The 13758-nt window shown below is 42.2% G+C and overlaps 1 protein-coding gene across 2 annotated transcripts in view; it reads right to left on the bottom strand.

Moving 5' to 3' along the window:
• Positions 1 to 13758, bottom strand: part of trappc12 (trafficking protein particle complex subunit 12) — a 32247-nt gene that overhangs the window by 9474 nt on the left and 9015 nt on the right. For both annotated transcript variants that reach the window (XM_010743784.3, XM_027275208.1), the window contains exons 4-5: positions 3144 to 3257; positions 956 to 1094 (exon numbers count right to left, since the gene is read on the bottom strand). In XM_010743784.3, the coding sequence (XP_010742086.2) occupies positions 956 to 1094; positions 3144 to 3257 (253 nt within the window). The remainder of the gene's footprint in view (positions 1 to 955; positions 1095 to 3143; positions 3258 to 13758) is intronic.

The following is a 13758-nucleotide window of genomic DNA, read 5'->3' as shown; positions in this document are numbered from 1 at the left end:
TTCATTTGGCAAACAAATTAATAACCGACAAAAATTGATTCTTTCTCGAGCACTCAGTCGATCCTAATTCTTCAGAGGGTGATATATGGGCAGCCTTCTCTTAAGGCGTTCAAAGAGTGCGATCATGGGTAATAGATAGTCGATGCAAGCGTTGGGCCGCAGAAATGTTCGACTTGTGGTGCCAGGCTACACAACTCGTGCCAGTTTGTCTGCGAGCACCTAGCAGGGCACAAAGCGTTTAAATTGAGCAATGGAAAGTCAATCGGTGCTCTCTTTAGAAGCCTGTGCGGTGTAGCTTCAAGTATGCTTTTTTTTATTTTTGGTATGAGTTTGTGTGGGGTGTGTATGTATGTGTGTGTGTGCGTGTGTGTGCATGCAGCTGTGTCTTCTGCTACTGCCTTCACTGTGGTAGCCCGAGGGGCGAAGCAGATCCAAAGTAATGGGAATACATTAGAGAGCAATTCATGCAGTGTAAAAAGAGGAAAAACAAAACCAAAGAACTGCTGGAGACAAGTAGAGTTGTTGGAGCTTCTTGACGATACAGTCTAATATCAAGCTCCTGGCAGAAACTTTCCTTTGAATATTTAATAGGACAGTGGTGGTATGCTTGTGTATCCTAAAAAAACGTGGGTAAAATGCAAAATCCTTTTGGAGAGCAGGCTAATAACACATTCGAAACTCACAGATAAGAGTTTCAGAGCAGCTTTTCAGCACGATCATGAATACTACTATTTAAGCTTCAGTCAGCTTTCAGAGAGAATTCATAAAGCAGCTTTTGGACAGATGAAACATGAAAAGAGATACCAATGATTTTACAATGCAACGGTTTCTCTATAAAAGTTAGTCTGATTAATGCCAAAGGTGCTCCTCCTACACAAAAGGTCAATAATAATGACCCCGAGGGACAGAGGGTAGGAGGGTGTGAGAATATGAGCATGTGTGTGTGTGTGTGTACCTCTTCTCCCGGGGTAAACAGCGGGGTAAAACTCATAGTACAGGTCTGGATGATCCAGGTTGCCAAAGGGCTCAAACTCCAGCTCAGCATTTTGGAAGAGGTTTAGTTTGGTGAGGAGAGCCAGCCGCACAAACCAGAGCTGGAACACACAAACACACCTCCCTCTGTTTGTTAAATGTATATTGCATTCATCAAATATTTCAAGTACAAAAAGAAATTACAAAAAGATCCATCACACATTATACATACGTCCTAAATTAATCTCAACTCTAAATATTTTGCAGTTAATTTGGTGAAAAAACAATTATATATAATATCTTACTTGTTCATATAATAAAATGGCTTGACATTCATTGCAGACATTTCATTTTTGCGTTGGGTTGCTATTGAAATGAGAAACATATGGACAATATCTTTTTGCCGGACAACATCATGAATGATTATGTTCAATGGGGTTGAGGTCAGGTGACTGCAGAGGAAAGTCCATGTCAGTCAGGACTTCTTGGTCTTCTTTGGTCTTCAAATTATTCTTGCAAAGTTTTGAGGTGTGTTTGGGGTCAATATTCTGCTGCAGTATGAACCCTTCTCCACAAAGTATCATTCTCTCTCCTGTTCGTCTCCTTACATACACCCTTCTGTTGCTGCCAGAAATCTCAAACTTGGTTTCCTCAGTGAAAAGAACTTTTTTTTCTTAGTCCACCCCAAGTGTTTGGCTTTGTTTCCCTTCCCAATATGTGGTTCAGAAACTCAAGGACGGCTTTCTTTTGACAGGACTTGGAACCTTGTAGTCTTTATTTAACAAATTCTGTGTCGGTGATGAACAACACTTGATGATGATCTTTTGATGGTGTGGTCACTGTCACTGTGTGCTTTTGATACAACTAATCCAGTTTCAGCAAAGTGTTTTAGAGTTCCACACACTGCCCACTTTGAAGCCATTAAGTCTAGCCATGATCTGATGCTGAGAAAGCCCCTCTTGGTGTAGAAGAACAATTTGACTTCTGACACTTTCACTTAGTTCTGAATACTCAAATTTACTGATTATTTCCAGGTTTACGTGAAAAATATAAGAGATTCTTGATGCCAACTGCGATGTGGTCTCAAGCTTTTGGACAGCACTGTATATGCTGTTTACAGCTTCTTCACATCAGGCTGATCCAGTCCCGTGCTGTGTAAATTCCCATGAGCTTCTGGCAGCACACAGCCCATATGCACTTGGACAGAGGCCCAGGCACATGCAGCCGTATCTAAACTTTTGGTTTTCTTAAACCTTGTCTTTACTTTGTAACACCACGTCCCTGCATGCTCAGTAACACCTCTCATGTTGGTTCAGGCTGCATTGCTGGTGGTGACGGGGTACAAGAAAATGTCAACTAATGACGTGTTGTGAAGAGTGTAGTCCACACATATTTTGAGTTTTGCAAATTATTTGCTGCTTTGATTGTAGTTATAAACTCTGCCGTATACGCCATCTGGTGAGATCTTTTGGAAAATGATAAATAATAGGAGTCTAATCTAGCTATGCATAAATGACATGATCATATTTATGTACCAGCAGTAGCAATCTGTGAATGTTCACTGTCGTGCTGTCCTGTGGTCAGAGCAGTGGGGATTAAAAGGTTAACAGAGTCGCCCAGCAGTCATCATCGTGCTAGGATGCATATTAATTTGGGATGATGTGATACTTTGGTTAACGTTAAAACTACAGCTTGGACCAGGCAAGTCCAGTCAGGGGACATGAAGTAATTAATGATTAAGACACTAAAAACATAAAAAAACACATTCAAAAGCAAGACTTTAAAAACATGCCAGGATGTTTCAGAAAGTCAAAAACAAACAGTAATATGCAGCACGAGGCAACAACATGGTCGATTAATTTAGTCTCATGCACAGAGCCTACCACAGGGTGGCCTTCTTAATGAGCTTATGCAGCCATCCATCTTTTGGATAGAGCCCCACAAACACACACACAGGCGTAAGCATGTGCTAACAGCAAACACTGACAAAATGCACAAAAAGGACAGCATTGCAAAATAGAACAAACACTGGAAATATCTCAGACTCCTCACTGTATCATTCAAAATGTATAATCAGTTTGGTAACAAAAGAAAATGTACACCAACAGCCACAAACACACACAGACAGATGAATGGATGGATAGATGAAGAGAAAGTCACTGACATCTTACCTGCAGTGAGTCGGGGACGTGGGAAGTTGGCTGGCCAGCCTTTCCATATCCCTGACCATGAACTGTCAGCAGCCGGCCTGTCAGATCCACCGCAGCCCGCCAGTTCTTACTGCTCTGCAGGGGAGAAAAGACACAAACACACACACACCATGACTGACAGACTGTTGGAGGAGGACACATCACTAATAACACATCACCACATGCCTGTCTCCAGTCGTCTCACACAGGGATGGAGGTTTCAGTAAAAAAAAAAAAAACTTGGGTTTTATTTTTATAGTTTTCATTTCTATTAGTTGTGATAATATTGTGTTGAAAATACTGGCCGAGTTCTGGGAGCGAGGCAAAATCAACAAGGTCCAATAGGACAAATATCAGTCTACGACCCGACCTTGGCAGTTTATTTTTGATGTGGCTGGATCACACAGTGCTCACCACCAGATTGTGAGACAGTTGTGAGACACTACAGCTGTCAGCGATGATTCATAAGCGTCTGAAATCTCAATTTACTGCTCACTATAGAGCAATAACTACTGAGTGTCTGTTACCGTGTGTAGGCTATTTCTTGAGAAGTCGCACATCAGCTTTTAAAGTGATCTGTGCAGTGCGCAGAGGTGGTGACAAGTCCGCATACACCTGACCTGAAGGACTTCTGAGAGCGGATTTGCTTCATGCTAAAGACGACTGAGGAGAGCAAACATAAAAAGACAGTGAAGACATGAAATCCAATGAAAAATGGACAGATAAAAGTGTCCTTATTAAATCAACCAGTGTTCAGTATGTAAGTTGCTGAATGCTAATATCAGGTGCCATCACGAGTCAGCTTCAGAGCAGTGGCGTTCCCGCATGGTAGCACCACAAGAAAAGAGAAGATTCCGCCTTTGAAGGAGCTGTATTATACCACATCATCGACCCTAATGTTTATTCATTTGACCTGCTAAATATTAGAAATGTCTTTTAAATTAACTGGGCCCTAGACTGCTGTCATTTTGAAAAAAACAAATAAACATGGGAACTCGGGGCAAGCCAGTCGAGAACCGCTGCTTTAGTGTAATACCTTTTCAGAGCTTTTTAATGTCAAATTAAATCAAGTCTCAAACCGCAGATCCCCGATGGAGGAAAAACAACAACACAGAATGGATTTGAAGAATTTCAATGTAAAAAAAACAAAACATGATAAACTTGAGACAACATTTGATGCAAAATAAAGAGATGCTATATCATCTAATCGTCATATATAACACTCTGAATAATACATCTAACATCTCTATACACCAAATACTGCAAAACAAAAGTCACTACATATGAAATGAGGCAGGTGTGTGTGTGTGTTTACACCGAGGTGCAGAACTGCCAGCCATTGAGGCTGGAGGACAAAGCGCCCACTCACACAAACACTCCACACAAACCACTTGCGTGCGCACACACTTATACACACACACACGCAAACACACACCTAGATATTAGCAGCATCTGCTTCCACAGGAGGTGGTACAATAGGTAAGAGGGGGACAGAGGTGGGAGGGGGGTGTAGAGTCACCCCACCCCATCAACACACATGACAAGGTCGGCTTGCCGATTGGGTCCTAAGTGCTGGGCCATTCATCACAGCCAGGGAGCTAATTAGGAGAGAGAGGGAGAGAGGCAAAGAGACGGCTACTTTCTTTCAAGTCATCTTTATCACACAACTCATCACCCTTTTCTTTCCTCTGTTGCTGCTGTCCTCTCTTCCCCATTCATCCTCCATCCTTCCCTTCTTTGCCTATTTTCTTCCCATTTTCGTCCTTTTCCTCTTCTCTTGCCTGCCTCACTGCCTCTCTCTCTTCCTTCCCTACTTCCTTCTCCCTCCATCTTGACGCTTCCTCTCCCTTCATCTCCTCCCTCTGATTCTCATTTCTGCCTTCCCTTCTCTTCCCACTGTAATTCCCCCCCTCCCTCTATTGCTCCTTCCTCATCCCTTTCCTCTCCTTTCCTCTCCTCTCCTCTCCTGCCCTGTGCCAGTAGCTGCGCTGCCTCTGAATCTTCATTAGGGGGGGAAATGAAGCTGAAAACGAGGAGGCAGCCTGGACGGCCAAAAGCAGCTGCAGTCACTCAAACACACACATATCTTACAGTACGCTACAGTACACCGCTGCCCTGCCACAGGGCATAGGAAGACAGGTGTGCGAGCGTGTGTTTCTAAGTGTCTGCACGAGACTGGGATACAGTGTGAGTCGGGGAAATGAGAAATGCCAGCAGTGGTGTATGCACACAAACACACACAAACACACACACACACACACACACACACACACACACACACACACACACACACACACACACACACACACCGAGCTGAGACGGAGCACAGGGATGAGGAGTTTCAACAGAGGATGGAGCAAGACATGGATGGAAAAAAAAAATCTGGACCACGTGCAGTGAAAGAGCGCAGAAGTCAAAGTTGGCCATAGTGCATGGAAGGAAGAAAAAACTCTTGGCCAAAAGAGTTGGAAAAAGAAATAAAGGAGCAGTGGGTAGCAGAGTGGAGAGCAGGAGATGAGGAGAAGAGCTGAGGGCCAAGGGAGCTGCAGAGAGGCACCACAAGGAGCCAAAGTAAAAAAAAAAAAACCCAACAAAAAAATCGACACAAAGCTGGAAAAGTGAACTTCAGCCCAGGCCTTATGGAACGATGCGGCATTGCTCCTATGCATAGCTTTATGCTATGATTATCTTGTGCCAGCCTATGATTTCAGGTCTTGAACCATACCAACCCAAACCAAACATTACAGGCATACAGTAATACGCGAGCTGTGATTTTAGCAGACAGCAGGCAGGCTTTGTGTTTTGAGAGGTGATCTTCCGTGACCAGGAGGTCACAGGGTCAGACTCCATTAAACATAGCACGCGATTATGAGCGCCCTTGAGCGAGATAATGACGTTCCTGCTCCACCGTCATCTCGAATGGTTGAACCTGAGCTCTGACCCCACTGATAAAAAAAAAAAAAAAAAGAGCGTAATCAGAGACTGGACTGTGTTCGACATGCTAATCTAACATTTAAATTGTACAGAGAAAAAGTCGCCGGATGTCAGCACACATTACGGTGACTGAAATTCAAATTTTGTCTCTTTGGTTTCAATGGGTCAAACATTTATCTAATAGTGATTTGGTGTGCAAATCTATGATCACGTGCAGTTCCATAACACGGGAGGTCGTTGTCCTGCTTAGTAGCACAGCTGACCGGGACAAACCCGTGACAATCTCTTCCCTCAGACCAAGCAGTCTCAACGCGTGAGGTTACTGTGGTGACTACAGCGCATGCACCATGTCTCTTGATAAAAAACAAGTCTAGTAACTTATGATTTTGTCTAACAAATATCAGCTCTGTTTACTGGTTGTTTTCTTTTAGCCATATTTGAGCTGTGTTAAGCTGCTGCTAATGTAAATCCAACACTTCATATTAACAGCTTTCTACAGTGCATTAAGCTGGCCTTACACCAGGAAACCTTTCAAACGAAACAAACCTTTCACTGTTGCAGACAAATTTCCAATACAGTGGTCCCTCGTTTATCGAGGGGGATACGTTCTAAAAATAGCCCGCAATAAACGAAATCCGCGAAGTAAGTTTTACAGTTATTATACAGTACATGTTTTAGGGCCGTAAAACCCCTAACCACACACTTTTATACACCTTTTTAGACACATTTTGTACAGTACTCCCTTAGTTAATCAGGACGCAGAACACATGTGCGGTTCTCCCTTAGCCAATTTAGGATGCAGAACACAATGCGCGTACATACTGTTACAGTACGCTGTGAAAAAAGCATGCAAAATTGCACTAAAAAAATCTGCAAAACAGCGAGTCCGCGAAAAGTGAACCGCGTTATAGCTCTCTCCTGTCACCTTGATCGTTTGGTGTAAGGTGGTCACAAATCTCAGTTTCAGTAGTCTGTCTGGTCGTTTTCTTTTGTTTTTTATTATTGGAGGTTTTAAATCTCATGAAGAAAGTGATGTTCAATTACGTAAGCCATATCAAGGACCAAAAGGAGCGCCATCAGGAAGCAGGCATGTTCACTACTGTGTAGCCTGGTGCCCACTCTGAGGAGGTGCCTGAATGTGAATTCCTGGTTCACTTGGATTGTAGAAAATGTGGAGAAATCAGTGGAGTTGTAGAGTGAGTGAGAGTGTCTGTCTTTGACGTGTCCTCACGTTTGTATCATGATCGAGTGGAGAAGGAAAAAAAGTGGACAGAAATGGCGGCAGCCCTCATAATGCACCAACAAGGACAGCTGTGGCCAAAAGCTGCTTTTGTTCAGTTTTTGTTCCTGTAAATTTCCATCAGATACAGGATGGGAAATAATCTCAAAATGAATCTAGTTGTAGTCTTGCAAGATACCCTAGTCTTTGTAAAATCATAAAAAATCTGTGACCTTTGACACTATCTTTAGATATGGGAGGGTGTCAGATTTTAGTCTCTAAAATCTTTTTCAAAGGTTTCTACAACATTGTTGGTCCAATTCCTGCTGCATATCCTCCTGTCATCTTCCTGTAGAAACGTCCCCAAATCTTTTAAACAACAATGAAAAATGTTCCATCAGCAAACAATTGGGAAGCTTTTAAGATCATTTTCTGTGATTGTTTGTCGTTAATTGATAGCATATGGTCTACAGCAGGGAGTATGGGGAGTGAAATTGCAATTTATTAGCATTGTAGCAGTTCTAGCTCGTAGGATACCATGACACTGCCCATTGTGAATCAGCAAATGTAATGCTTTTTTTGAGAGATTAGTGTTTTGTTAGCAGTGCCACTGATAAATTGTTCTACACAACAACATATGGATATATTAAGCACTATTTAAACAGAGGGTCCAATTTAAATATTGCAGGGAAGAATGGCAACATAAACATGAGCATCCACAGTGAGCTGGCTAGATGAAGACCTACAAATGACCAAATAACGTCAACATAACAATGCCTTTGACCACGCCTCAGCGTCCCATCAAAAACGTCCAGGACTGATTACAACTGTTCACAGCTCAATGCGACCATCCCAAGGCCGACATAATAATAATAATAAAAAAAACATCAGTTCATGATTAAAATAAGGAGATACTGCTAGTTTTGTTTCCTTTTCTATAGCTGGGCTTCAGGTAAATTCATTCTCATACAAAGTGCTTTATGATAACTTGCCAGGAATGCCATCATGCATACAAACCACGCTGTCACTCCCCAGGTTTGAATGATTTCAATTAACACAGAAAGGGCGTTGGGAGGACATAAAAATAGAAAAACAATAGGCTGATGGTGATTAATAATTTAGCTCAGCTCAAATGACTCCGCAATAAGGCATAATCAGATCCCCCCCAAATCAAATGAGGAGGCATTACCATGGTGATTTATTGCCAGTGATATTAAATGAGGAATTGACTACAGAGGCTTGGCGGATTGCGTAGGCATGTCTCTGGCACAATATTGGGGAAGGGCCATTTTCTTTTGTTTGCTGTTGTTTGTATTGCAGGACGGTAGATAGAGCACCTGTTATACCTGCTTGTTCTTCATAGAACAAAGACAGCAGACAAAAGAGAGGAGAAGAAGAAGAAGAAGAAGAAGATATTACTACACAGAATGACAGTGTGGTGCTGTAGACTGGCAAAAAGCTCAGCATCGGATATAAACCGTTGACTTTCACTTTGACCAACGAGCAAAATGTGGACAGACAAGTAAGTCAGCGGATTTTAAAATATCTCTATATATTATATACAGTAAATATCTAAATTCAAAGAGAGCACGTGCCTAAAGCATGTTCAGCATTGCAGAAAACAACTTCATTAATTATAATTAACAAGTCTAACTTCAATAGTATTACAGTTCACACACACTCCTACATACTCACACCCACTCAGACAAACGTGTCCACAATGCATCCTCCATTGCCCTCACACACACAAAACACACATACATAATTAGTCTCGTTGCGAGTTTAAAAGGGGTGAGGCTTTTAAAATGTGTTGAAGATCGTGAGTTCAGTGCTACTTTCCTTTGGTTGAGTTTTAAAAAAACAAAAAAACTGCATAACAAAGCTTGATGAACAAACGAACGCCCACTTGTTCTCTCGCAAGAACCAAAGCCTCCAGGCGAATCAGGCTTAAAAGGGCTTCCTCACACCAGCTTTGGTTAACACAGGGAAGTCCCGTGTTACTTCAATTAAGTCCCTGCATTTTAGATTAAACAGAGGGTGTGGGGGAAAAAACACCCAAAAAACTGCAACTTTACTTTGATGGCTCTGTAGTTGGTCTACAGACACTTTAATTGCCCTCAAGATGGATGACGGTCTGCTCGGACACTATACTGATATGAACTTTACATGTTGGCCACATTGTCTCCCACAGGCAATCACTGGACTTTTCAAACAGTATCTCTGAGCAATGTTGAGACTCAAAATGTTTTAATACATTATGTGAAGACACCATGCTAGCTCGTGGCTTATAAGAGAACTCCACATAACACTCCCTAAGATGGTTGAACACAGCACAGAGTTCTAAGTGATGCTCCTCTGGGTAATATCAACCGCTGACTGACTAGTGGGCTAATGGATAGCTTTTGATGGTTCGGTTGTCAACAATAACAGTATGTCCCACTTCCTTTTTCCTCTGAGGCCGCTGCTTAAGACTGTGTTCAACAGAAGTTCTGTCTTATGCCCGATTCACCTCCAACGACTCTCAAAGTACAGCACAGTAAGTTTTCCCAATACTGCAAGACCTGAAGTTGATGCTGACAGATTTGGTGAGGTAACTATTTGGCCATCAATTTACAGTTTACTTCCAAAAGTAACTGCTGAGATCTGAAAACATGGCAGCAACAAAGTCTGATGGGGAAGAAATGTGAGCTGTCAGACAAGATGTGCATATCTGAAGTCAAAAATGGCACAACCGAACAAGGTGCTGAAAACCCAGTCAAAGGGTCAAGTCAGAGGGTGAAGGGGTGACAATTGTCCAAATGATGATTATGATGAACACTTTCAGACATTGTCTCCTTGAAGACATTACATTTTATTACATAAAAAGCTTGAGAAAGAACCTGACCAATCACTATGTGACATAGGCATACCTGTTGGATTGTTGGCTTTGGAAAGTTACAAAAATGCTTGGATTTTCAGCTCCCCCAATAACATTATTGAAAAGTTTGACCTGATGATGGCAATAGATCACCAGAATAATTTTTTAATTTTAAAAGTTTAACCTGTTGGCACTATATTATTCATTCATTAAGATTCATTAAGGATATCTGAACCAAATTACATGGCAACCCATCTAATGGTTGTAGGGACATTTTACTAACCCCCCCCCAAAAAAAAGTCAACCCCACGGTGACCCTTTGAGGAAGATAAATAAGGTCCATAGGATTCATCCTCCCTGAACCATGAATGTGTGTACAAAACGTCGTGGTAATCCAATCTCTGATACCGTCTGGACAAAGTGGTGGACAGACCGATAGTGTGGCCAAGAAGCACCTACCAGTTGAACTGTTGAAGACAAAAGGCATGTTGTTTTGTGTGTACATTTCTTAACTGCTCCTAAAATGAATCCAACCACTGAGGCAGCTCAAAAAATCAATCCATTTTTAAATGTTGAAAATAGTCATTGATGCTGTTAGCATGTTGTTAGTCATCCACTGTCAATCCTATGATGCTTTAAGATGAATCAGAGGCTTTGTTTACAACTTGTCGACAAATCACGGTATGCATCACTTGACCGTGGTATTATGGTCATCGTGACAGTTGTACCAGTACTGAACAACGGCATATCACTAGGAACTGTATGCTACTACATGAGTGGCACACAGTCAGCCACTTCAGATCTCAGTGACAATCCAGGTCTGTGCAATAACTTGTTAAGTGCATTCATATGATCACCAATAGGAGTGATGGCAAAAAGTACACAAAAAGACCCAAGTTGACTGTGACCGAAATGATTCTGTATGATGGCTAAACTCCGTCTGTACTTTTACAATAGGTCTGAGCATATGGCTGCAGCCAAAATAAACAGAGCAAGGTGAAAACAACTACCGCTGAGGTTTAAACGTGCCCTTCAGCGCTACAAAAGCTGACGGTGCATTACCCAGAGCCTGGCTTGCAAGTGTAACTGGTGGCAGAAATGACAGCTATGTAAAAAGGTTACGATAATGACAAGTAAAGGTTACAGCAATGATATCAAAGTGCGATGCAGCAGCTGGGTCGTTGCAGTGATTATGGGGGTGTGTCTGTCTGACCCAGCCAAGGTGGGTCTCTCTTTCTTCCTCTCGCGCACACACACATCCTGGCCCACGGCCCAGACGGCAACACACTGTGGGAGGAAAGAGAGGTTAGAGCCTCTTGTGGATAGTACAGAGGGAGGGGAGAAAGAGACAGAGATGAAGAAGAAGGAGGGAAAGAGGGGGGAGAGGAGGAGAGAGATTGCTAATGAGAGAGACAGATGAGGCCAGCCCAGGGTGGTGCTGAGCCAGAGACTAGACCACTGCTGACCACACCACAGAGGTCACTGGGAAAACAAAGGGAGAAGTAGAGGGGAGGTCAGGTAACAAAGTACCCAACATTCTCTAAAATTAATGATTCCCGAACATTGCAAGGGGAAAACATAGACACACAGTTCAGACAGAATCTGGTAATTTATCACTTATTTTTGGTAAAGTTTTGGTTGACTATGAGATCTGAGATGAGCTGCATCCAAGTCCGATGAGCCATGAGACACGAGCAGTCAGACAATCAAACTGGTCGTAAACGTGCCGTACTTTTGTCAAACTTTATTATATCAACATGACCATCTTTCCAGATGTTGGTGAGTAGAATGTCACTGGTTAAACAGCTGAAAACTGAGACAGGAGTGAAATATTGCCAACATTTGCTTAACAAATAAATAAATAAATAAATAAATGTGGCTCAGTATTGCTGTAATATTTTAGTCTGGACCAGAACAGGATCGGGATAAGGAAATAAAATGAAAATATCTTTATAAAAACTATTTTAATTGCTTCTAGATGTCAGCATGAACCTCTTGATGCTGCCTGAGGAAGAGCACTAAACTTGTCACACACTGCCATCCAGAGTAGCTGCAGATTTAACGTTTTTTTCCCACCCCATTCAGCATTTTAGCACATTTACAAAATCGATTTGCAGATTGACAGAAAATGTACTGACAATATTCTGACTGATTGGATTCAGTTATTTATCAAGCAAAAACACCAAACTTTATCTTGTTCAAACGTCTTGAAATGTGATCATTTTGCTGCTGATCTTTATTCTATAGCATTGTGAATTGAATGCCTGGTTTTTGATGGTTGCTTGGACAAAATAATCTTATAACCCATAAAACAATAATCAAAACAACCACTGATGATGAAAATAATTCTAAGTTGGAACCCTAGTTGTCTTTAAATGATATGAAAGCAGAGGCCACAGTGCTGTGGAAGTATTTTGAGCACTTTTCTTTAGGTCCTTCTCAGCAGTGTATTGCAGTGCTACAATATGCCTGACAAAAGCAGGTGAAGTCTTACTCTATGTGAACATTCGTCAGAAAGTACTGAGTGCATATAAAGGAACAAAGAGAGAGGGACGAAGTCTTGTTCACCAGACGTGTGTGTGTGTGTGCTGTGACTGTATGTAGCGTGCATTTGTGTGCTTGGTGCACACGCATGTGTACATATGAACAGAGGGAGTGTGCGGTGGCAGTGGGTGCAGTCACAATCTGGCTCTGCAGCATGACTCATTCTGCCAGCTCATAGCAGCACAGTTCTACCACACACACACACACACACACACACACACACACGATGCCACACAGAAGAATAAAGCTCTACTGGTTACATGGAATAGCATAAAATGTGTTTGAGCGTATAAACACATACATGTGCAGTATCTGATACCCTCCACTTATGAACACAATCACACACAGGAAGGATTACGTGTCACGTAAAAGTATCAGCTGTCTCAGATTCTCTGCCATTGATCGCAAACATCAAGCCGCACCGGGCTATAGTTCTAATGGCCACATGTTTACTGACGTTTCCACTTCCCTGTGTGTGTGTGTGTGTGTGTTCTGCTCGGGCACATCCTCGATTTTTCAACTTCCCCTCCCAGCTTAGCGAGCTACATCACCTAGGACAGCTTTGATCTATGAGTTTGTTTGATCTCAGAAGTTTGGAAATTTCATAATTCATTGCTAAGTAAATCATTTGAATGCAAGTAGATGGTAGTAGATGGAGGAGGCAGATGGTGTCTGATCCATTCATCAGTGGGAGTGACTCAGTCAATGATTATTATGTCAGCAAAGCCATCACACGGGGGCTGCTCTGATCAAGAACCAAGTTCATTATTAGGAGACAGGATTTGTTGGCTTCACACTGGTTGATGCAGCAAGCAGAGATGTTGTCCTTCGGTTGGAGGCTCTGGGTTCAAGTCTCTGCGTAGGCAATCGTAGCCTTGTTGAAGTGCTGTTGAAGAAGACACTGAATCTCGAGCGGCAACAAGACAGCTGCTTTTTAGCCGACTCTGACCTTTGGAGTGCAAGTGAGGTAAGAGGCACAGAGAATTTCCTTTCGAGGATCACAAATATCAAATCATACGGGTTTTCCTAGTTTTTATAAAAGT

This window comes from Larimichthys crocea, chromosome XXIV (assembly GCF_000972845.2).
Source record: "Larimichthys crocea isolate SSNF chromosome XXIV, L_crocea_2.0, whole genome shotgun sequence".
NCBI classification, from domain to species: Eukaryota; Metazoa; Chordata; class Actinopteri; family Sciaenidae; genus Larimichthys; species Larimichthys crocea.
This window is presented reverse-complemented; position numbering and strand designations above follow the sequence as displayed.